The sequence below is a fragment of the Clarias gariepinus genome, chromosome 13 (genome assembly GCF_024256425.1).
Source record: "Clarias gariepinus isolate MV-2021 ecotype Netherlands chromosome 13, CGAR_prim_01v2, whole genome shotgun sequence".
NCBI classification, from domain to species: domain Eukaryota; kingdom Metazoa; phylum Chordata; class Actinopteri; order Siluriformes; family Clariidae; genus Clarias; species Clarias gariepinus.
The window spans coordinates 18,066,991-18,088,616 of NC_071112.1; the positions used below are offsets into that span (position 1 = coordinate 18,066,991).

General features: G+C 34.4%; 2 protein-coding genes across 2 annotated transcripts in view; one reads left to right on the top strand and one right to left on the bottom strand.

Annotated features, from left to right (window-relative positions):
* The window catches only part of LOC128535508 (connector enhancer of kinase suppressor of ras 3-like), a 50,962-nt gene extending 45,022 nt beyond the window's left edge, over window positions 1–5,940 (top strand). The window contains exons 17-25 of the mRNA XM_053509463.1: window positions 73–109; window positions 200–369; window positions 502–575; window positions 924–995; window positions 1,084–1,145; window positions 1,278–1,405; window positions 4,050–4,347; window positions 5,079–5,266; window positions 5,360–5,940. Coding sequence (XP_053365438.1) covers window positions 73–109; window positions 200–369; window positions 502–575; window positions 924–995; window positions 1,084–1,145; window positions 1,278–1,405; window positions 4,050–4,347; window positions 5,079–5,266; window positions 5,360–5,557 — 1,227 coding nt within the window. The 3' untranslated portion in view covers window positions 5,558–5,940. The remainder of the gene's footprint in view (window positions 1–72; window positions 110–199; window positions 370–501; window positions 576–923; window positions 996–1,083; window positions 1,146–1,277; window positions 1,406–4,049; window positions 4,348–5,078; window positions 5,267–5,359) is intronic.
* A 14-nt stretch (window positions 5,941–5,954) lies between these two features.
* On the bottom strand, window positions 5,955–15,977 carry si:ch211-202f3.3 (calpain-1 catalytic subunit). Its single transcript, XM_053509464.1, has 21 exons — window positions 15,908–15,977; window positions 14,227–14,480; window positions 13,993–14,062; window positions 13,103–13,221; window positions 12,851–13,008; window positions 12,581–12,758; window positions 12,337–12,408; window positions 11,669–11,754; window positions 10,817–10,891; window positions 10,538–10,698; window positions 9,413–9,588; window positions 9,307–9,321; window positions 9,000–9,202; window positions 8,798–8,855; window positions 8,445–8,502; window positions 8,304–8,368; window positions 8,023–8,091; window positions 7,838–7,916; window positions 7,159–7,275; window positions 6,977–7,029; window positions 5,955–6,839 (listed from the first exon to the last, which is right to left on the bottom strand). The coding sequence occupies exons 2-21, from the start codon at window positions 14,461–14,463 to the stop codon at window positions 6,813–6,815; spliced, it is 2,076 nt and encodes a 691-aa protein (XP_053365439.1). The 5' UTR covers window positions 14,464–14,480; window positions 15,908–15,977; the 3' UTR covers window positions 5,955–6,812.
* Window positions 15,978–21,626: the final 5,649 nt, after the last annotated feature.

The following is a 21,626-nucleotide window of genomic DNA, read 5'->3' on the forward strand; positions in this document are numbered from 1 at the left end:
CCTCAGTATCAAGGGAAAAAAAAGCTTTTTATTTTAAGTATTGAGATGTAAAAATATGTACATCTGTTTTAGGTGTCCCTCAGGCACAAGTCTAAGAAGAAGACTCGAGGTAGGCCACAGTCTTACAATTTACAAAACCTGCCAAGCAATGTGTTGTTGATGTATAAAACAGATGTCTAATGGGACTTGTTTTAAGCAGACAATGCAACAATGAGCAGGAGGAGGGTTTCTGTGAAGGACCTGGATCCAGTGGACCACCAGGGCTGGCTCTACAGGAAGAATGATGGGAAAGGGTTCCTAAGCATTAAGTGGAAGAAGTATTGGTTTGTTCTGAAGAAAACCTCACTTTATTGGTACACCAACCAGATGGTGAGTGCACCCATTAGCATGACTAATTTACAATACATGTGCATAAATAACTTTATAAAAGACATGTATTTCATTAGCATACAAAAGCAGAAGACGTTATACATGTATGTTGACTCTTCATCCCTTTCATAGGCTGAAAAAGCAGAGGGTTTCATTAACCTGACAGATTTTCTCATTGACCGGGCAGTGGAATGCAAAAAGAAATAGTGAGTGACATTTTCGTTTTTTGGGATGAATGATTATAATATTCACAGGAACATGTGTACAGTAAATACTAAAGTTAAACTAGTGGGCCCTTTGGTTAAGTCTTTGATCTGCTGACAGGAAGGTTGTAAGCTCAAATCCCAGCACAAAAGTGCTTAAAAGTTATCCTTTAAAGTCAGTCTGCCAAATCAGTAGTGAGGGTACTTTCAATGGAAAAGGCAGCTGCTAAATTAGATTATTATTTTTCCACTTCGATTTCCCTACAGTACTAGTTTTATGCAAAAAAGACAATCTTGCCACATGTATTCATTTTATGATGTGATGTTGTTGTTGTTGTTTTTTTACACCAGTGCTATTAAAGCATGCCACCCAAAGGTCAGAATTTTCTACTTTGCTGCTGAAAGTCATGAGGAGATGAACATGTAAGACTGCTGACACTGCATTTAAATAAAGCAAACTATAAATGACATTGTCTTATGCAAGAACTTCCTGTACTGCTGTGTCTTTCAGATGGCTGAATAAGCTTGGTCTTGCATCCATACAGTATGAACCTACAGAGAGTCATCCAACTGGTGAGTCCTCATGTGACTGTGCTTTAAGTTGCTGAAGATGAGTTGTACAGGAATGTACGCTATGAGGTTTGACCTTACTGTGTGTGCGTATGCATGTGCATGTGTGGGTGTGTTTGTGTGTGGAAACATTAGAATGCTATAGTGAATCGAGTGATCATGAGGAGGCTGAGTCCACTGAGGCACCCCCTCCACCCTACTCTGAGCAGCTGCTAAACCTAGACTCACAGAATGTGAACAGTTCGTCAGGAACTGGACTGCCGGTGAGTCCAGCATTTTCCACAAGGGCTCTCTGTTTAAAATAAAAACCATATTATAAAAATCCAATTAAGTGGATTGCAAAGGGTTTGAGTTGAGCAAACACTGGTTTTACACATTCTTGCATGTTTAAAAGTCACAACTTAACATAACATACGTTATGTCAAATCGGCCTTTTTTGTCTTGCAGCACAGGCTGTATAACAGTCATAATAGGTGGAGTTTCTCTTCCCACCCACTATTAAGTGCTTCTGTTAGTGTTTGGGTGGAGTTTCTTTTTCCATACATTAACAGTTGTATTTGGGTGTGAGGCACAGCTATGTTATCTAAAAATACATTGTTTTTGTGCTCATTCTAAAATACCCTTTAAATTTTACCCTTTTAAATTTTTTTAAAACCCTTTTAATATGAAAAGACAAACCTTAAAAAGTGTATTATTCTAAAATGCTAAATTGTTAAGACATTGCAACATGAATTTGACACTACAGATTCTTTTTGCTTTTTAAGCTTTTACCAAAAACCAATTTAAACAAATTTACAGGTCTTATGCTTCTTTAAGCTTACACCAATTTAAGTATCAATTTAAGTATCAATACTCATAAAGAAATATGAATTATTTGCATTTTAATTATTACAGTTTGAAGCGAGATGGTAACACTGAAAAATGACAATTTTGGGGCATATAAAATCATCTCTCCAAAATGGCTGAAGTTAGCAACTTGAAATTTTAGGGAAGCAAAATTGGTCACTTCCATGTTGCATAAACTTCAGAAGTAGCTTCATTGGCATTTTCTGTATAATATGTATAACATAAATAAATTCAAAGTGTTTTTTTCCCGAAGGCCCTTACTGTGATCTCCTATCATTATCATTTATATTTGTTTTCCAAACACATTCCTTCCATGAAGTTGAAACAGTATCATTTGATGTTCAAATAATGACAATTCTCAATAACTCAGTTCCAGTCATTGTAATATTTTCTTTTTCTTTTTTTTGCTGTAGGCAAATAATTTCTCCCTTGGGAAAGGAAATGGTGACTTTTATTTAGCAAGGCAGTGTAGATGGGAATCATTTGACCAAGGGAATGTCCTATATCTTGGCGTAACTTGAATCCCAGAGGAATACTAGATTTCAAAGTTTTCCTTTATTTCTTGTTACTTTGACAGTATATTATGCAAGTCTTCCATGGAAGTATAACAGTGCCAAAATTCCCATGTTGATTACATGAACTGAAAGAAAATCTTGTTGCAGTATATATGTCTGAAGTTTTCTGCATTGCAACTTGATTGCAATAAAAACATTGAAAACCCCTTGTAGCATTTACAATGATTGAAATGTTCGGCATTGCAATGTATCGTGGTTGGATATTTCAAATGAAAATGTAATTTGAGCATTTAAAGTTTAATGCAAAAATATTAATATATTATAATAATATAAGTTATAAGTGCTGTTCAAAAATATTTCAAATGTTAGAAATTCAATCTTCATTATTTTTTAACCTCACAAATTCAGGGCGACAAAATTCACACAGGATGCTGTGTGCATGTTTGTTGTTGCTGTTGAAAAAATTAATCCCATTACTGAATGTGACTGTTTATTGCCGAGGGAAGAGGAAGGAAACCCATCGCTCTCGTGTTTTAATGAAACGGCGCTTTGCTTTGGATGTATCGATTACGGCATTTAAGCGCGTAAACCGTTTATCGTGCAACTGGCAACCCAGTTCATTAGTTAAGAGTGCTGTATTCCAATCGATAAGTAGTTCCTGATAAGTAGACTGCAAAGGGAGCAGGAAGCACACTCTAAAGTACACTGCGACACGGACCGCAGCAGTCGGCAATCCATTGCACTTCCTGGGATATTCCGGATGTAAAGCCCTGAATTTTCTCGACTTGAATTTGTGAGGTTTTTAAAATATTAACTACATTACATGGGTTAAAAAATTACATTTTCATTTGAAATATCCAAACGCAATAAATTGCAATGCCAAAAAAAATTCAGCATTGTAAATGTTGTAAGGATTTTTTCAATTTAAATCAAATTGCAATGCAGAAAAAACACTTTTTATTGTAACAGTTTTTTTTTTTTCCATTTCATGTAATTCAACATGCTTTTTTGCTTTGGGGAGTTTTGCCATTGTTATACTTCCATAGACTTCTACCTTTTTCCCCAGCACAGTGATGCTTTGCTAGCAAAGGTTTTTTCAAAAAGTATAATAATAAATTATTTGATGGACTTTGTTGCTTTTTAATTTCCATTAGCAAATGCAAAACACATATACAATACAAAAATTAATATAAAACTTTCTTTAGCATATCTTTTCCATCACAATCGGTAGCATTGCTATTTCACAACTTCAAGGTTCCTGGTTTAATCCTGAACTCCTGTCACTGCCTGTCCCTGTTTTCCTTTTACCTCCTAAAACATGCATGTGGTTAGTTTGGGTACACTAAATTGCCCCTTGATGTGTTTGTTTGTCGTTCCCTGTGATGGACTGGCACCTAAAATTCTAACTTTACTTTCCAAACTCTGAAAGCAACCATTTTATCCATTTACAACACATTTTAATATATATATATAAGTGTCATGTTATGAAGCTGTGGGCAGTAATAAAAGCTTATTACTGACATTCTTCTTTTTGCCAATTTTTTAGGGGAGCCTTCCTCCTCCATACTCATCTCCAGTGCCTAGTGAGGCTTCACCATCCTCCCCAGTGAGCACTATGACATCACAAAGCTCCATGTCTTCTCTGGCCAAAAAGCGTCAGTCTTGGCTAGACTTTGTGGCCCAGACTGGACCTACTGCTGCTCAGGTTCACACTCAAGGAGACACAGTGACACCAAACTGCACTGAGGCTGATGCTGCTCTGGTACAGGAACGTCAGACCAGTCTAGAGCCTACAGAGCAAGCACCAATTAACTCAGGAGAAAAGCAGATTACACATAATTCCAGTAAGCATCCACGATTCTAATAGTTCCCTATGATGTCATGTTTGAAGCCCCTTTGTTTTGTCCTTTAATTTTGTAACAACCTTTAAACATATGAAGTAATCCAAAAATAGTGCAGAGGGTGGACTCCTTTAACACACTAATCGTTGTCCTGAATGTCAGTTGTCCTGCTGAAATAAAATATGGTTCATTCTAGTTGTTTTTGAAATGTTGTCCCTGAATTTGAAGGGTCGGAAGCAGAAATAATGTAGGATTTGATCGACTTTGACAAGGGCCTAATTGTCATGGCAAGATGACTGGTTCAGAGCAACACCAAAACATCCCAAAACCTTGTGGGATGTTTTCTGACATCTTTCAGAGCCAGAATCAACCTTTTTAACAAATTGAGGTTCTGACCACTGCAGAGGGAAAACATCCCACAAGAGCTGCAGTTTTGGAGGTGCTCTGACCCAGTCGTCTAGCCATGATAATTTGGCCCTTGTCAAAGTCGCTTAAATCCTTACACTTGCCCATTTTTTATACTCCTAACCCCCAACTTTAGGAGCAAAATTAAGGGACAATTATAATGAGGTAATCAATGTTATTAACCTCATCCCTTAGTGGTTTTAATGTAAGGGCAGGTGTGTGTACGTGCGTGTGTACATGCGTGTGAATAGATAGAATGACAGACAGACATTTTTTATTCTTTCTTAGTTGCAAAATCACTGAAACTGTGTTGGTTTTATTTTCAAAAGGTGAGGACTGCACTAGTGATGAGATGGAGAAATTGTACATAGATCTGAAAAGGGCAAGCCTGTCTCCCACTGGTGAGCGAAGACCATCGTCAAAATGTGAATTCAGAGCTTCCTTTATAAAGCGCTGCAAAAACCAGAGGGTCAATGAAAAGTTTCACCGTGTTCGAGCACTTAAAAGCACCCTAAAGGTTAGGACTTGATTCTAGTTTTTTAATCAGATTTTATCATTTGCATTTACTTTTTAAGATACATAATAACTCTAACCTTTGTCTTGGCTCTAGGCTAAAGAGGCAGACTTGCTAACTCTGGATCAGGTGCTGGCTGACCCCATACTCACAGCCAGTAAATTCCGTCAGTGGAAAGAAACAAACATGGTATTGCTACAGGAGATACATACAAGAGATCCTCCTCAGACTAAATCATGTGAGGCCTCAGATTTAACAACTGCGGTTTCCCCTCAGACAGAGACCAGTTTATAGACAGACATTAAAGGTTTATGATGACACTGAGGCCACAATGGACCCAAGTGTGAAATATTTCCCTTTTTACACATGCATAGAAAATATTTTCAAAATGTACACATTATTTGTATATATCTTGTTATTTTATTGCCTGGCTTTTAGACCCATCAGTATCGTCCCTCAAACCTGGAGAGTCTTTTTTATATATACAGTTTTTGTGTTAGCCCATGCTGGAGAAGTGTTTTTATTGTTTCCTGATAGGAAAAACTTTTTCATGTGATCTAATGAATTTCTTTTAATTATGTATAGTTTAAAATTGTGTTTATTATAAATGTTTGCTCCTATTCACTCACTGTAAATGGTAAATTTCCATTTAGGTAAGAATAAACACTCATGTTTAAGCTTGTTTTATTTGTTTTATCTTAAGAAGTTATAACCATTATTCAGAGTTTAAAGCAGTGAAATTGGCTTGATTGTAGTATTTAATTTAACACATACAATTTGTGCCAATAATGTTTCCAAAAGCGTTCAGCAGTTAACAGAAAAAAAGCTCCCTACTCACTCACTCCCTCTCTCACCAACCAAATACATGAGCAGGTTGAATAAAACCCTACATAAAACCTATGCTCCTAAACTTTTAAGTAAGCAAATCGATAAAGGAAATTCAGCAAGTTAAAACCAGTGTACATTTGAAATCCATAGTTGATTCAAGGCCATGATGCCCAAGAAGATAAGGATAGTGGTGGGTGTTGAAAGAGGTTGTGTTCAGTTCCATTACATGGTACCACTAGATGGCAGGCTAATGCTGTGTTGAAACAGTATACAGTAAGGAGAAACTGGCACACTGTTTTAGAGGTGTGGTCTGACATTTTAAATGTACTTTCATACTTAAATGTAAACAAAACTAGACAAGGGCTTATACAGTGCTCTTGTACAATAAGCTTGAAAAAAAAACCACTCTGTGACCTTTGCTTTTGCCAGCCAGACAAGTTGGCAGCTGCTAAATTATTTCCTAGATAAAGTTCATGAATGTAATTTGTAAAAGTACGAGAATCAACAAAACAGAGCAGTGTGCATAAATCGCTTTGCCACAACATGTACAGTAGCAGGGGTAGAATTTAGTAGGAATTTTGTGCGTTTGTTTTTCTTTATTCAACTACGAAAAAACCCACCATGAAGATTTTCAAAGATTAAGCAATATAATAATATGAAATGTGCTGTAGTATACTTTATGAGATAGAAATGCTTCTTTCCCATGGTTTCCACCACTTCTTCAGGAGTACATAGTAAGGTACAGCCACTAAAACATGTTTAAAAAAAAAGTGGGTAAGGCATTTCAACTGACAACAGTGATAACAGAGGTGGAAATTTCACCTCAATATAATTAATGAATATTAATATGGACATTACAGAAAAAATGGGAAAAAAAAGACATACCTCATGCTCTTTGAGGTTCATAGAATGTCTGTCAGCAAGTTTTCTGAATATTTCTTTTAAACCAAAAATAACATGCTTATTAATTACACTGAACTAAAATACATTTTGTGTGTGTATATACTGATCTTTAATAATATCTCTAATAAGTATTGTGTTCTAGCATCAAAGAAGTCTGGGCTTACCAGACATGCAAGTTACACGTAGAGCCAGACAGATGAATCTTGGCAGAGTGATTCGCCCAGTGCAGTCAGCAAAGCGTAGAGTTATAAGTTCCAGCAACTTATCATTAACCCGAAAGCCTAAGGAGGAACATGATTGTAATCACCCTGTGACAATTTGCATGTTTGAAACTACTGCTATAAGAGGGAAATGTCCCTTATTTCTTCATATTTTGCTTCCAAAGAGTCAGACTTTGTTGTACTTTAATGTGGTCTTGAGGAATGGTTTCTAGACTTCCTGAAGGACTTTTTTGACTCTTGTTTTCAGTCCAGTCCCTGACCAGTTTCAGTGGAATGTTTTCTTTTTGTTGAGCCACACAGTCACATATGAAACATTAAAGCATAAAAAACACATGTTGACCGATGATCAGGCCAGTGAAAAGTGGTTGAAAGAGTTGAGAGTGGAAATAAGGTTGCTAAGGTTCTTACATAAACAACTAATTTTTTAAAATAGTAAAAATTTGTTTCCATTTCTGAAATTTGATCAACATAATTAAATTTGATTTAATATGAAGAAATGATGGGTGGCTCTACTACTTCACACACTTTACACTTGAATAAATAGCTATTAGTAATGCAAAATTATGTTTTAACTGAATCAACTATATGTCAAATAAATAAATAAATAAATAAATAAACAAACCTGTGGCTTCCAGTGCATGCCGAAGCTCTGTCAGTGACAGAATGCCATCTCTGTTGTTGTCCACACCGAAGAAGATACGCTTTGGAAACATGTAAAGATGCAAAATATTACTGAGACCTGCAGGACATTCTGCTGTAATTAGGAGTCAATAAAAGTCTTCATTTTAACCCCAAAATCATGTTTACCTTGTATAAATCTATTCTTTTTAACAGTTCGTTAAATTCTGATGCACTGAGTGTTCCAGTGATTGAGATCTATTACAAAAGACTGTTAAGGAGCACCTTGATCCCAAATCTACAGTAGCCGGTTATGCATTGTACAGTTTTAAAGGATTCTGGCCAACTGCCAAATAATGTGTTACTGATTATATTTACATTGTAAATATCTTTACAAATGTTTGCAGATGTTTAATATCCAAAACGAAGTGTAGGATGCTTGTTCCACTGGCTGAGAAAGTAAAGGATACATCCATTATAGCAACGATACTCTGGCAAGCATCCAAGCTAAAACCTCCTGTACTTGATGTTCCACCTGAAAGTACAGATACTAGTGAAGCAAAAGGTTGCCTATAAGCTTGATGTACCTCCAGTAGAGACCAACTGCTCACCTCCAACATAGTTCTCATTTAGAAATCTCTGAAGCTGCTCTGCATTCATTTCCTGATACTAATCCAATATGAAAAAAATACATAAAAACATTCATATTATAATTTAAAATGTTAAAATGTAACATATATTTTACAATTTTAAATATTATGCACCTTTTATTCTTAAAATTAGAGAAAAACAAAATGACAATAGTTGCTTTTTTTGTTTTGTATCAAAAGGTTTACAAAGTACACTTAAACAGCTGATGACATTAAAATAAGCAACATGCAAATTGATAATTTGAGAATTTGTGCAAATTTTGTGGTCTTTGAAACCGTCTCTATCATGGAACAAAAAAAAGGAGTATGCTTACATGATCAGATAATTGCCGCTGGATTGTCTCATCTGAGCCACCCATCATACAGGGCTCTCTAATAAACCAGAAAAATGGTCACAGAAGATTTTATCCAAAATAAAGCCAAAAGCATGTTTTAAGAGTCTGTCATCACAACTTTTTCCTGCATTTAACACACTAAAACCTGAATAGTGTTTAACGTTAACTGTAGATCACATACCCTGTCTGGGTTTCTGTCTTAGAACAGATGCTCAGGATAAAGGAGGCAGTTTTATTGGGCACTGAAGTATATGGCACCATGATGTACTCTCCTGATTCCAGCCGCATGAACTGTGTTATTTCACGTGAATCAAACATCACTTTGGTGTAATACACCGGAGTATTATCAACGGAACATGTGGATGTCCCAGTAGAATCTTTTCTCTATAATGGAGAAGGGCAAATACATGAATTTGAAGAAAGAGATTTGCACTGCAGATTATTAATTCTAGCCAAAAACAGTGTTATAGTGACTACAGCAAACTTACCCCTGGTGTTTTCCTCTGTAATAACGAAAACAATATGTATGAGAAAAAAGACATAGAGCAGATAGCCATATTACAAAAATAGAAATGTTTGACAATTCTCACTAGCCTTGAAAATGCAGAAACCAATGTGAAGGTTTCTGGTGAGACGTCTGTTTCTCTTGTCAGGTTTTTGCATGAGACACACGAGTATATTTGGCTCTTTCTTTGTTATTGGTTCACATGCCCTTTTAATCTCAGTGATCTTGACTGGAAACTGAGGGTTGGTCCAGAAGTTGTTGGAAACTGAGTGTTTTCCAGAAACAAATTAGCATTATAAAACTGTTACTTCCATTTTAAATCTAAAGAAATTCATAAGGTTATAAATAAGCAATATCAAACGAGAGGGAATGCTGATGTGCTAAATATCAGCACATCTGTGATGCAACTGTAGGCACGAGGGCACAGCAGGGGCCACAGGGGTGAAAGTAGCTTCAAATTCTTATCAGTACTATATGGCCAAAAGGTGAGAGGAATAAACCATCTAGGTGGTGGATATTCTGTAAAACCCATAAATTTCACTTTATATTTTCACATGTTCTAATTAGTCTAGAATATCAGCTCCATTATCTTCCAGGTTCATTGGTTGAATCCCAAATAGCATTTAATGGAAAGCTAGTGCACTAAGTAGGGTGTACAATCAGTTGTTCAACACACTCAGTATTGCCCTTGATCAGGCATTAGAGTGGGATTTTGGATTCAGCCTTATGTTAGAAGCCTTATTGCAGCCTTGTGTTAGCTTGTTTTTTAAGGGACAACGTTGCTTTTTAGATAACATAACATCACATGTTTTCTTGCTGAAATAGTATGACTGATTTTCAGCAATCAATCAATCAACCATGCTGTTCTTATCTATAATATACAAAATATTTATACATTATATTACATTATATTATATTTTTATAGTCATAGTATTTCACAGCAAGTACCAAGCTTTAATACTTATAACATTAATGGTGATCCTCCCACTTTACACAATCTAGCATCAGTAGCATTATTAATGTACAGTATTTTAATGTAACTATGTGGTTTGCATGATGCTGCATATACAGGAAACATCTAGTGGAATTGGGTGCCATAGCCTTCAACAAGTTGTAAAATACAGGTCTACCCCTTACATAATATTGAAATTTTATACATATTATTTAAATTTTAAACATTTTGAGTAGTCAGTAAGACGTAATATAATAATTACTTGGAAAAGTCATTGGACCACCAGCTGTGCTGCCTGCAAGCCATCGGCCATCATACACTGATGTATTCCAGTGGCTTTCACATGATCCGTCCAGAAAAGCAGCGGAGTTATTGCAGATATCCAGCTGACAGAAGCTTTTGCAGAAATCCTCCATAGACATCCTCGGTGCAAAATAAAGCCATATGAAATTTTCCATTGAAATTGAAAATGCACTTAAAGATCTTATTTTTGGTTGTTTGTTTTGTGTGCGTGCCTGGGGGTGTTGGAAGTGACTCCTACCAGAATTCTCCATCATTGCCAAACCTTGCATAGGTTTTGCGCTCTTCGTCAGTGACTGTCAACCATGTATTCGACCTGGGATTTTTAAAAATAATACATGTAGAACATTTTAGTTAAACTTAAGAGATTCAGGCAAAAGTAAAAAAAAAAATTTGAGAAAACCTGTTTTGTCACATTTTCTTATGCAACAACAGAACAACCCCAGCAAAAGACACACAAGATATTGGAAAGTCTATTCATTTGGAGTAGTAGTAGTTACTAGGAACTCATAGTTTGTCAAATTAAATAGTTTGTTGGCAACTGAAAAACAAAAACTACAAAGAGTCTCAGCTTCAGGTATTCTGTGCTCAACAGAACATGAGTTTATTCAGATACAAAACACATTACTGAAACAGGCTCTTAGTATGGGTAAAGAAACTTGCCTACATTTAATACACTTAATTACATCAGTCAAGTGATTTCCTATTTTACTACAATGATATAATATGTGTTACATATTTTAACAGCTTATGACATTCTCATTAACACATTACACAACAGACAAGCTGATTGTGCCACTGTGACTAAGAACAAAAAAGTGGTGTTTGTATTATTTAGTTTATCTTATCTGAGTGCATAGTAAAGCTGAAATTAAAATCAGAATCCCAAAAATAGTATGAATATTTTGTTATTTTAAAGTATTAAACATTTCCAAGACAATGTTATAGACTGTCACTTCCATTTGTTCTTGTCCAAATATGTTGTCAACTATGTGAAAATGCGCTGATGTGGTTGTGTGCACATTTTTAAACATTTAGATATTTACAGTATACAGCAGGTGGTTTTGCAGTGTTTAATATAATATGTTCTTACCCATCACTCCAATTTCCGTTCCATTCTGTATGTCCCCATGGGTTAAAAAGCCTTACCAGCTGAACCTGTTTGCCACTGCTTGTAACCTGTTAACACACCCAGGGATAACCTTTCAAAACCTCAGTCATTTAAAGGGTTTCAAAGAGTACAAAAGGCAACAAGTATTACAAATCTCTAATAAAAAAAAAAAACGAAAAATTAAGCCAAGAAAAATTTATCTTACTGGTATATTTTATTAAGTAATTTTATTTATTTAAATAAGCCTTATAATAGTGCATAAGATTTAAAGGTGCAGTTTGAAAATGGTTTAAAGCTATTTTGAAAGCCTCATGGTAAGTAAATTATGCTTCACAAAATTGCAGTGTAATCAGTATAAATTATTTGAACATTTTATACTTAAAACAGCATAACATTGGCCTTGGAGACAAGACGAAGCCTGTAAAGACATGGTGTACTAAGGTACAGTAAGTGTAGAAGAAACTGAGTTGTCTGCACAGATCTCTTCCCTAAGCTTTGGGTTAAACTGGAACACAGATCTGCCAACAGGCTGCCTCACCCAACATGAGTTACTCATTAATTCTCTTGTGATTAAAATGCTAAATCCCAAAAATGTTGCTTAAAACTTATAAGCTGCTTCTTTAAATTAGATTCATAATAATATGACATACCATGGTGACCCCTGTGACAGTGTAGGCATGACCCTCCACTAGACCATTGTTCTGCGTGGGGTTACGCTGTGCCTGAAAAAAGACTCTTGTAAAGATGAATGGAATACACACATCCATATAAGATATATGGTTTATTATGGCATTAGCACAATGATGCAATGTGCATTGTAATGGAACTATCTTTCTAATGCTATCATAGACAAAGGTGCATGAAACTATAATGAACAGTTAACAGTGTATTTACATTTCCAGGTGTACCACAACCCATCAGAGAGTTGGCTTTGGCTGCTCGATAGATCAGGTCAAACACATTTTGGGGGCTCTCATTTTGGAGGTCCAATGTCATGTGCACACCACCAGTAAAGTCCTTCAGGGCTTCAGATACCCAGCCAAATTTCATGTCTGCATAAGACCCACACACTCTGAAACAAATGCAAATTTAAATAATTCATGAAAAGTTATAATTATGGCATTATTAGACTATATAGTTTAATACATTTAGACTAGGGCTTACTTGGCATATGCCTTTTCTAACAGAGCAGGCCAAAACTCAACAATTCCAGGACTTTGCGGAGTTGTAGGAATTTGGGGGCGTACAAAAATGAGTTGTCCACTAATGGTTGGCAGTTTGTCATCAATTACAACATCAACCCACCGTCCAAACCTCCAGAACTAAAGAAAAATGAAAATACCTTAAACCTAAAACATAATAAAACTTAAGGAAGATGCAAAAGTCAAGTAAAAGAAGTTTTAGCAAAATACTTACCCTAAAGTGAAATATTCCTACATAATCCTTTTGAAATGACTGTTCAGTGGGAAAGACCCTCTGAATTAGTTCCTTTTGAAATGTTAGAGCACCGACTGCAGCTAGAAACCAGCAGTTTCCTTAAGGAGCAAAAGGTTTTAAAAGGTCACTACATGTCCTTTTATTTGAAAGCTTTGTTTATATCCAGTGGCGACTGGTGCAAAAATTTTTGGGTGGGCGCAAACAAGATAAAAATTTAACTTTTAATAGTTTCCTGTAAATAGCCATAAGAAGTGATGGAAAAGCACATTGTAAGCTCGGCTGCGATCACTTGACTGCTGCTTAATTAGAAGATCAGGTTGATCTGGACCAAGCTCTTTAACTTTTTTTTTTTTCTTTATCTTATCACATTGCAAAGGGTATATTAGAAAAGAAATTACAGAATTTAATAAGACTCACTGAGAATTGTCCAATCACATGAGCCCAAATATTTTTTTAAAATATTGATTTACTAAGAACAAGAGTGCGCCCCAATGATGATTTGAAAAAATCCAATTAAAGCTCAGCCTCAAATCACATCCTTTTCGAAGATTTACACTTATTTTACACTTATTTATCTGGCGCCCCGCGTACACATTTTTTATTGTAAGTAAATTGTATTAAGTAAATATTGTGACTAAATGACTTTATTTCACTATTAAAATAAATAATTAGGTTAAATAATTACATGTTTCTTCTCTGCCTAATTCTAAGGGGGCGGCACCTTATATGACACCTCACTGTTTATATCTGTAAATGATTTAAAAAGGTTAAAAAAAAGATGATGATTACATAACTAAAAATGCCTGCACAACAATGGAAATAATGGTACAAATGACATGCATTCAATTAGTACATTATTGTAATCTTACCCAAACGTCCCTGGGCAAAGTCAAACCTGGACACACCATCAACAATTAGATAAGGATTTGGCACTAGGTTCTGGAAAAGGACCAACAGTTATTAATATTCAACATTTTTTTAGATCAGTGTGAGTGTTTGTATATTCAGGGTAGGTTTTTAAAATAATTTTAATTTGAACATGTTTCAGCACAGTTGCATAATTTTCACAACCACCCCAGTTAAATTTGTTTTTGCAGAAGTACCATTGGCCTTATCCATTCAACTTTTGCCAAGTCTTCAGCACTTAGCAAGTTTTCCCCAATTGAACTGTTGTCAGGGGGAAACATGTCATCAATATATCTTCTGTTCCTGATAAGATAATACTGTTGCAGCAACTCATAGTCCTGGCCCAGAAACTTCTTTGGGTTCCTAAGGGTCCCCACGCCATCACTTTCCTGACGCTCTTTAATGATATTAAGGCACACTCCAGGAGCAGACATCTTAGAATATATGTGATCTGTAAAAACAGAATTGTCTTATATGTATATTATTAATAGATTTATAATGGCAAAGTATGCAATAGTTGGCGTAACTGACATTTGACATGGAAATTGACATTACTCAACTTCCAGTTAGCATTGCACATTGCAAAAATGCTATTACTGGCAAACAGTCTGGATAGGTATGAACATGCAAAGTTTATTTTAAGGTAACAGCCATAATGTTGATTTTATTTTTTTTCATTACATGCATTTGTGCAGAACATGTGTGACTGTGGAAGGCAGGAGAAGACAAAAAATAAAAACAAGTACAACAGAACTCAATGCCCGTGACGTGAACAAGGATGGCTCCATTACAAGAAAAGTTTTGGTTTTGCTTTTCTGGGATGGTCTTCATGAGAGGCGGTTTCATCATGGTGCTTGGTGTGTTGCAAATGCACTTGGCAATACTGTTCTTGAAAGAGCTATACTGTACCAGAACAGCTGACCATTGAGTTTTAAAATAACTGAGTGTTGTTGCTTTTGTTTAATTACTTAATACCATATGTGTTATATAATAGTTTAAAAGTTTTAAAGTTAATTCACTCATTCTTATTAGGCTACACAGACAGGTGTATAGTCAGATGGACAGATGACAAAAATAGTCACACTGTATGCCTTGTAGACTTCATAATTTCAAGCTCCAGCACTTTTCCATGATCAACTGCATGTGGATAAACAAGCAAATCGCAAAATATGTCCACCATATCAGTAACAAATTCAAAGCAAAGAAGATACATTCATCACATAGTAATTATAAAAATGTACAATGCAATTTAATGTAATCAGTTACAGTGATAAGGTGGGTGATATTTTGCGACTTGTCCACATGTTGATCAATGAAAAGTGCTGGAGCTTGAAATTATGGAGTCTCAAAGGCACCTTATAGTTATAGTCATTCAGTCTTAGAACCTTTAAACTAGTAACAACATTCTGAGGGGAAATTCTTTGTTAAATTAGTAGTAGTAACATTTAGTTTTCTATGTGTTTCTTTAGCTGCTGCTTTTTGCCAAAAACAATTCAAGAAAATAAAACACATAGCAATTAAATACTCAAGTAAAGTCAAATAATACAAGTCACATTTTACTGCATCTCAGTGTGCATTAGCCAAAACTTTAAATGGTTCAGAAAAACAGAAGTATGGAAAAATCCAACATACATCAGTCCTACACCTGGTAATGAAAACTGGATCTTTCATTAGAGTATCATAGCATAACTGTAAGCAACACAATGTGTTATATATTTATATGCTAATGGCTAACATGCAGCAATATTATTTATATACTGTATAAGAGTTGGTTTTGTGCTCTAATACTGCAACAGACTAATTACAAAATATAGCAAGAGTTTTACTGTGGTATTAGTTTATGCAGTTTAAAAAACAAAGTTACAGATCACACTTTACCTTAATGTTAGATGGTACTGAGATCTCACATGGAGGAACTGTAGCTTTGCTTCCTGTTGGTGCCTCTAATACCTTTTTTTGTTTGCCTCAGGTGTTCAGGGGTTGGGTTCAGAACTCCACCTATCTGAATATTTGCCTGGGCATAGTACAGTTTTAATCCCAGACTAAGCTTTACCGTCAAGGAATCGACAAGAGTAGACATGTTAAATTTTTCCAGACCACTATCTCATACACAGCTTTATCCATACAAATGCAAACAATGAGAATTTCTTTTTGATATTTCTGAAGAAATGCCTCAGGGCCAAACAGCATGCACGATATGCTGGTATAATATGTGAACTGGCTTTTGTAATGATACATTTTACCTTTAGGATTAATAAAGTACTTTACAGTTTTTCTCAATCGCTTTGGTGCGTTTCTCAGAACACTATTAACATTTGCACAGCAGTTAGTGCATTTCTCAAAACAATTAGTGCAAACTGCAAAACCTACTAGATAGCCTGCAAAAGCACGTCACATGCTCAAAATTGATAATCCATTCCTCAAAAGCAAGTATTCATGTCAATGAAACTGTCAGTGCCATCAAAATGAAAAGTCTTGACACCATCTTTATGAACAAGATTTGTCATGTTTTCACTATGACTGTTTATAATTTCAGTGTTTTCCATTGCAAAAATATTTGGTGACACCTGAAAATGCTCAAGACAGCACTATGACAGCACTACTTGTACAGCCATTTGAAATGTGCAGTAAAGTTACTGTAGATGTTATGGGAGTTTTGGGAGTAACTGAGACACTGAATACGTACATTTTACATTTTTACTGTATAGAAGTGTTTGTAATTCTACAGCATTGTGCAAAAGAAAAATGTGCTACAGTCACTTGTTTACTGTAGAATACATGTAAACATAAAATCACTGTGCACAAATGTGAACAATATACAGTACATGTAACAGTACAGTATTGTACAGTACTGTTACATACTGTACAGGTACAGTAAATCATTCTGACACATCCAGACGTTTCTGTCTGTCTGGCCACATATTTTCATCTACATCACAACGGATGTTATCCCTCGCAATGCAGCGAGGAAAGTATCTCCTGGAGTGGCGAATCCATCCTCTGCAGGACTCTGCTGTGATGTTGTCACATGCTGCATCCATGGCTGCTAGCAGGGCCATTTGCTCATGTGGATGCCGGTCAATTCACCTGAGATCAAATCAAGGTGAAATTTACCTGAGATCAATTGTTCAATTTAGGAGACATTTCCAGGAAAAAATGATAAAGAAAGGTATAGAATTTGCTTGACAGATGAATAATATTTGACATTTGATAACTAGTTCAACAATTTTGTGTGTAATGACTCAAGCAATGAAAGTAAGACTATTAGTTTTATTGAGAACGACTATTCAGCATACTGTACTGACTCCAGGGACAATCGATAGATCGATAGATAGATCGATGGATAGATAGATAGATAGATAGATAGATAGATAGATAGATAGATAGATAGATAGATAGATAGATAGATAGATAGATAGATAGATGCTGTTTTCAACTTGAAACCGTGTTTTACCCAACTGTACACTAAAACAGTACAGTCCACTGTATACATAGTATACATAATATTAAAAAATACATAATAGTATACATAATATTAAAAAATAAAATAAAATATGAATGTACATTTAATCATTAAATATTATAGCAAGTTTTTTTGTGGATTACCTTTTTTTCTTTGTTACATAACATACTACAGTTTTAATACCAAAGGCAGCTTTCCAGAAAAGAAATCAACAAGAATAAACATGTCAATTTTTTTTTATTCCACTGTCTCACACCACTTAATCCATACAAATGCAAAAAATGGGATTTAAAGAAATGCCTCAGGGCCAAACAGTTTGCACAATATATAAAAAGTATAATATATAAAAAGTAATAACACAATAATAATAACCAATATTATAAAATACAATATAAAAACAGTAATTTGTCAACCGTCATAATTTTGAATTTAAAATAGAATGACACTTTTAAATATTGACATATAAGTGTAATATGTTAGTTAATTACACATTACATATAATATATTAGTTAATTCCTCCTATTGCAGAGGTTACAGCAGCTTATTCTTTTGCTAATCTTTTTTTTTTCTTGAACTGTCAAGTTTTTTTTTTTAAAGGTACTCCATTACTCCAAAAATGGAATGCAGAAAGTTCTCTGTCCCTAAAAGTTTTGACTGTCACAAAGTACTGAAGCCAGGGGCTTTCTCTGTAAATCTTTTAACAAATGTCTCATTGCATCAAATTTCTTTCTTTCTTTCTTTCTTTTAATCTTTGCATTGTTAGTCTTGGATTTTAATGGAGCATCCTTTATACAATTCTCTTTAAGTAGTTGTTACTATAGAAACATTTTTTACTTTACAGCCAAGCTACTTTCAGATTTAAATAATTATCACCTTGTGATAAATCAGAATTGAGAAATTCAATGTGGTTGTAATAAATTAAACACATAGCATGCAGTACTATACTGTATACTATTTAACTCTTGTTGATAGTGAAAACTTTATTTTAAATGTTTTGTTTGTTTGTTTGTTTGTTTGTATGTGTGTGAATTTTTTTTCTACAGAAAATCACATACTACAGTTTTAATCCCAAAGGACCCTTTCCACTAAAGGAATCAACAAGAGTAAACGTGTCAAATTTTGTCAGTCCTCTGTCTATTACAACTTAATCCATGCAAATGAAAAGAATTGGAATTTCTGGAAATGCCTTGGGGCCAAACAGCTTGTACAATGTACACTTCACCTTTTCCTTACTACACATCTAGCTTGTTGCTTACTTGCTGTATCATATGTGAATTGGCTTTTAAATAGATCAATTTTATCTTTAAGATTAAGTCCTCTATGTATCTATCGATTGAAACTGTGTTTTACCCAACTAATCTGTAGTAAATAATAGTATACATAATAAACCTGTAAATATTAAAACAAGAAATTAAATATGAATGTACTGTACATTTATACATTATATAGCATTTGTTATAATGCTAGTAGTAGTATTACTCTACACAAGTTTTAACACATACATGATGTTATGGCATATCGGACCTTTGGCAATAAGGTTACTAATTTAACTATGGCAGTGATGTGTGTGGTAAAAAACACTGGATATGGTCTTGTCTAATTACAGCACATGGTTTCAGTTGCAGTTAAATGAAGTTCAATATCAGTTCAAATGCATATTTGTACATGTTTTGCTATATTATATTTTAACTGTGTCTATAGATCATCAAGTATCTGACTTATGCAGGTCAGAAGAATATGAGAAGAGATACCTAGGTACAAATACTTATATACATAATAAAATATCTAAAATGCTAAGTATTTAATATCAATGCCTACTATATCTTATTCTACAACTGCTCAGTTGATTTTTTTTTTTTTGTGTGTTCCAATATGCAGAGTTTGTGCATTGCCACTAGATGGCTGAAAAACTCCACATATCTTTCTATTAATTCAAGCTGGGCAACATGGTAGCTTAGTGGTTAAAACTATCACCTTGTACCTTTAGGGTCCTGGTTTGATTCCTGTTTAAAGTCTGTGTACATGGAGTTTGCATGTTCTCTCTGTGCTTGATGGGTTTTCTCTGGGTAGTCCGGTTTCCTTCCACTGTCCAAGGACATGCAGTTTAAGTTAACTGGCATTCCTAAATTGCCTGTAGTGTGTCAATGAGTGCTGGAAAGATAAGAAAAGAAAGATAATTACAATTAGGAATGACTGATATCATATTAAGCTAGATTGGAACAATTTTGTTTCAGTAACAAGAAATGGTCTAAGAGGCTTTTAGGTTTAGGATACGGCCAAGGAAAATTCTGAAAACCCTACAATATAAATGTTTTATTCTTTTAAAATAGTCATTTGTCAATAATCACAATTTTTAAATTTAGAATGTAATGACAATTTTAAATGTTTACATTTTCATGCAATGTGGAATGTCCACAACACACTGCAAAAAGTGATATCTTACTAAGTGAATTTTTTTTATCTAATCAAATATATATTAAAAAACACAAGCAAATACAGTATAGTATTTCTAATAAAGTTTCTAAACACTTAACAAAGTTTTTTAATTGCAATTATTTCTGTCATAAAATAAATGTTAAGAACTAGAACAAGAATGTATACTTAAAAATTCGAAAAATGCATCTCGAAATAGGCTTAATAATCTTAGATTAGATTTTTTATAATCTTATAACCGCAGATTAATTAAAAATATTTTCACATGCTATCTTTTAACTTTTTGCAGTGAACAGTTGAATTCCTTCAATCAGAGGTTATAGCAGCTCATTGTTTTACCAGTCTCTCTTTCCTTATACTGTCATGTCAAAAATTATTTTTACATAGTACTGATTCTTCTGTAAATTTTGAACAAACTTCTTAAACAAATTCACAAAATCAGACGTATCTGTTCATTGTTAGTCTTGAAGCATCCTCTACACAATTCCCCTTAATTAGTTGTTACCTAGTAGCTGAAACCTTTGATTCACTTTATAGTCAGAGCTACTCTCAGATTTAATTAATCAACACTTGATCAATCACAATAGAGAATCTATCTGTGCTTATAATTTAAAAAACTTTGCTTGTAGTTCCATACTGTACTTTATTAAAATTTAACCTTTTAAAACCATTGTCCAAACAATTTTAACTGTTGTTTACTGTACCATTGCCAATTCAATCAATTTTTAGTTTGAACTTAAGGTTTTGCAATGTTGTGTGCACCAGTTAATGAAACCCATCTGAGGTAATTTTTTGTCAGTTACCTTTTTTCTATGTAAAATACAGTAAAAAGTAGAAAATGGTGAATAACAAAAAATTCCTATAGATATAGTTTCACAGATTGGATCATGCAGTTCATACAAGCCAACAAATCTTTATATAAAATTCATAGGGGAACAGTTTTAAGAATTTAAGTCATCAAACTAATCTCAGATAAACAGATGTTTATCGTGACATTGAGAAGCAAGTTTAATTTACCGCCATATTATGTGAAGCACATGGAAAAGAATGGCTTCCCAAGAAAAGGTGAGTGAATCAGAAAGGGTGGATAAGTTAGCTTACAATAAAGTTGCATTTGAATACTGCCAGTGTTTGTATAATAAAACAATAACCAATCTTCCCAGTAAAGATGTTTGCCAGAATGAATGAGCAATAATGACTATTTATACTATTAAACCTTCTTTTGGATGCTCCCAGCAAGGGGTCGGCCGGGGGTGTGCAATGCGATCTGCACACACTTTGGCACAGGTTTTATGCTGAATGCCATTCCGAAAACAACCCTCACATTTTCTTCTGGGCTTGGGACCGGCACTGCATGCACCACAGACCTGATGACTATTTATACTATTAAGGTTTTTATTAATAAGTGAACAAATATAATTCAAAGATTGGAGGAACTACTGGTCAAATATTCCTATTAACATCAATCAGTTACATTAAACACCACTCCATACGAAATATTTAAATTTAAAAGACAGTGGTAGTTGTTTTTCTGTTTATTATTATTATTATTATTATTATTATTATTATAAATTACATTTAAATTATATACATGAAAAGTGAGGCAATATTTTATGGAACAAAAATGTGAGGAAGTTGTGTTATAATGAAGTCTATGCCTTAAATGCACAGGCCATTTCCTGCTATTGAAATACTAGGTAG

Bases quoted from the DNA above. Each gene is read 5' to 3' on its own strand.
- si:ch211-202f3.3 (XM_053509464.1), bottom strand. From the start codon at position 14,463: ATGTCTGCTCCTGGAGTGTGCCTTAATATCATTAAAGAGCGTCAGGAA. The intron at 9,589-10,537 runs GTAATTATTATA...GAAAACACTCAG, and splicing joins TGGTCCAATGACTTTTCCAA to TTTCCAACAACTTCTGGACC. The intron at 8,092-8,303 runs GTATCCTTTACT...CTTTTGTAATAG, and splicing joins GTATCGTTGCTATAATGGAT to ATCTCAATCACTGGAACACT.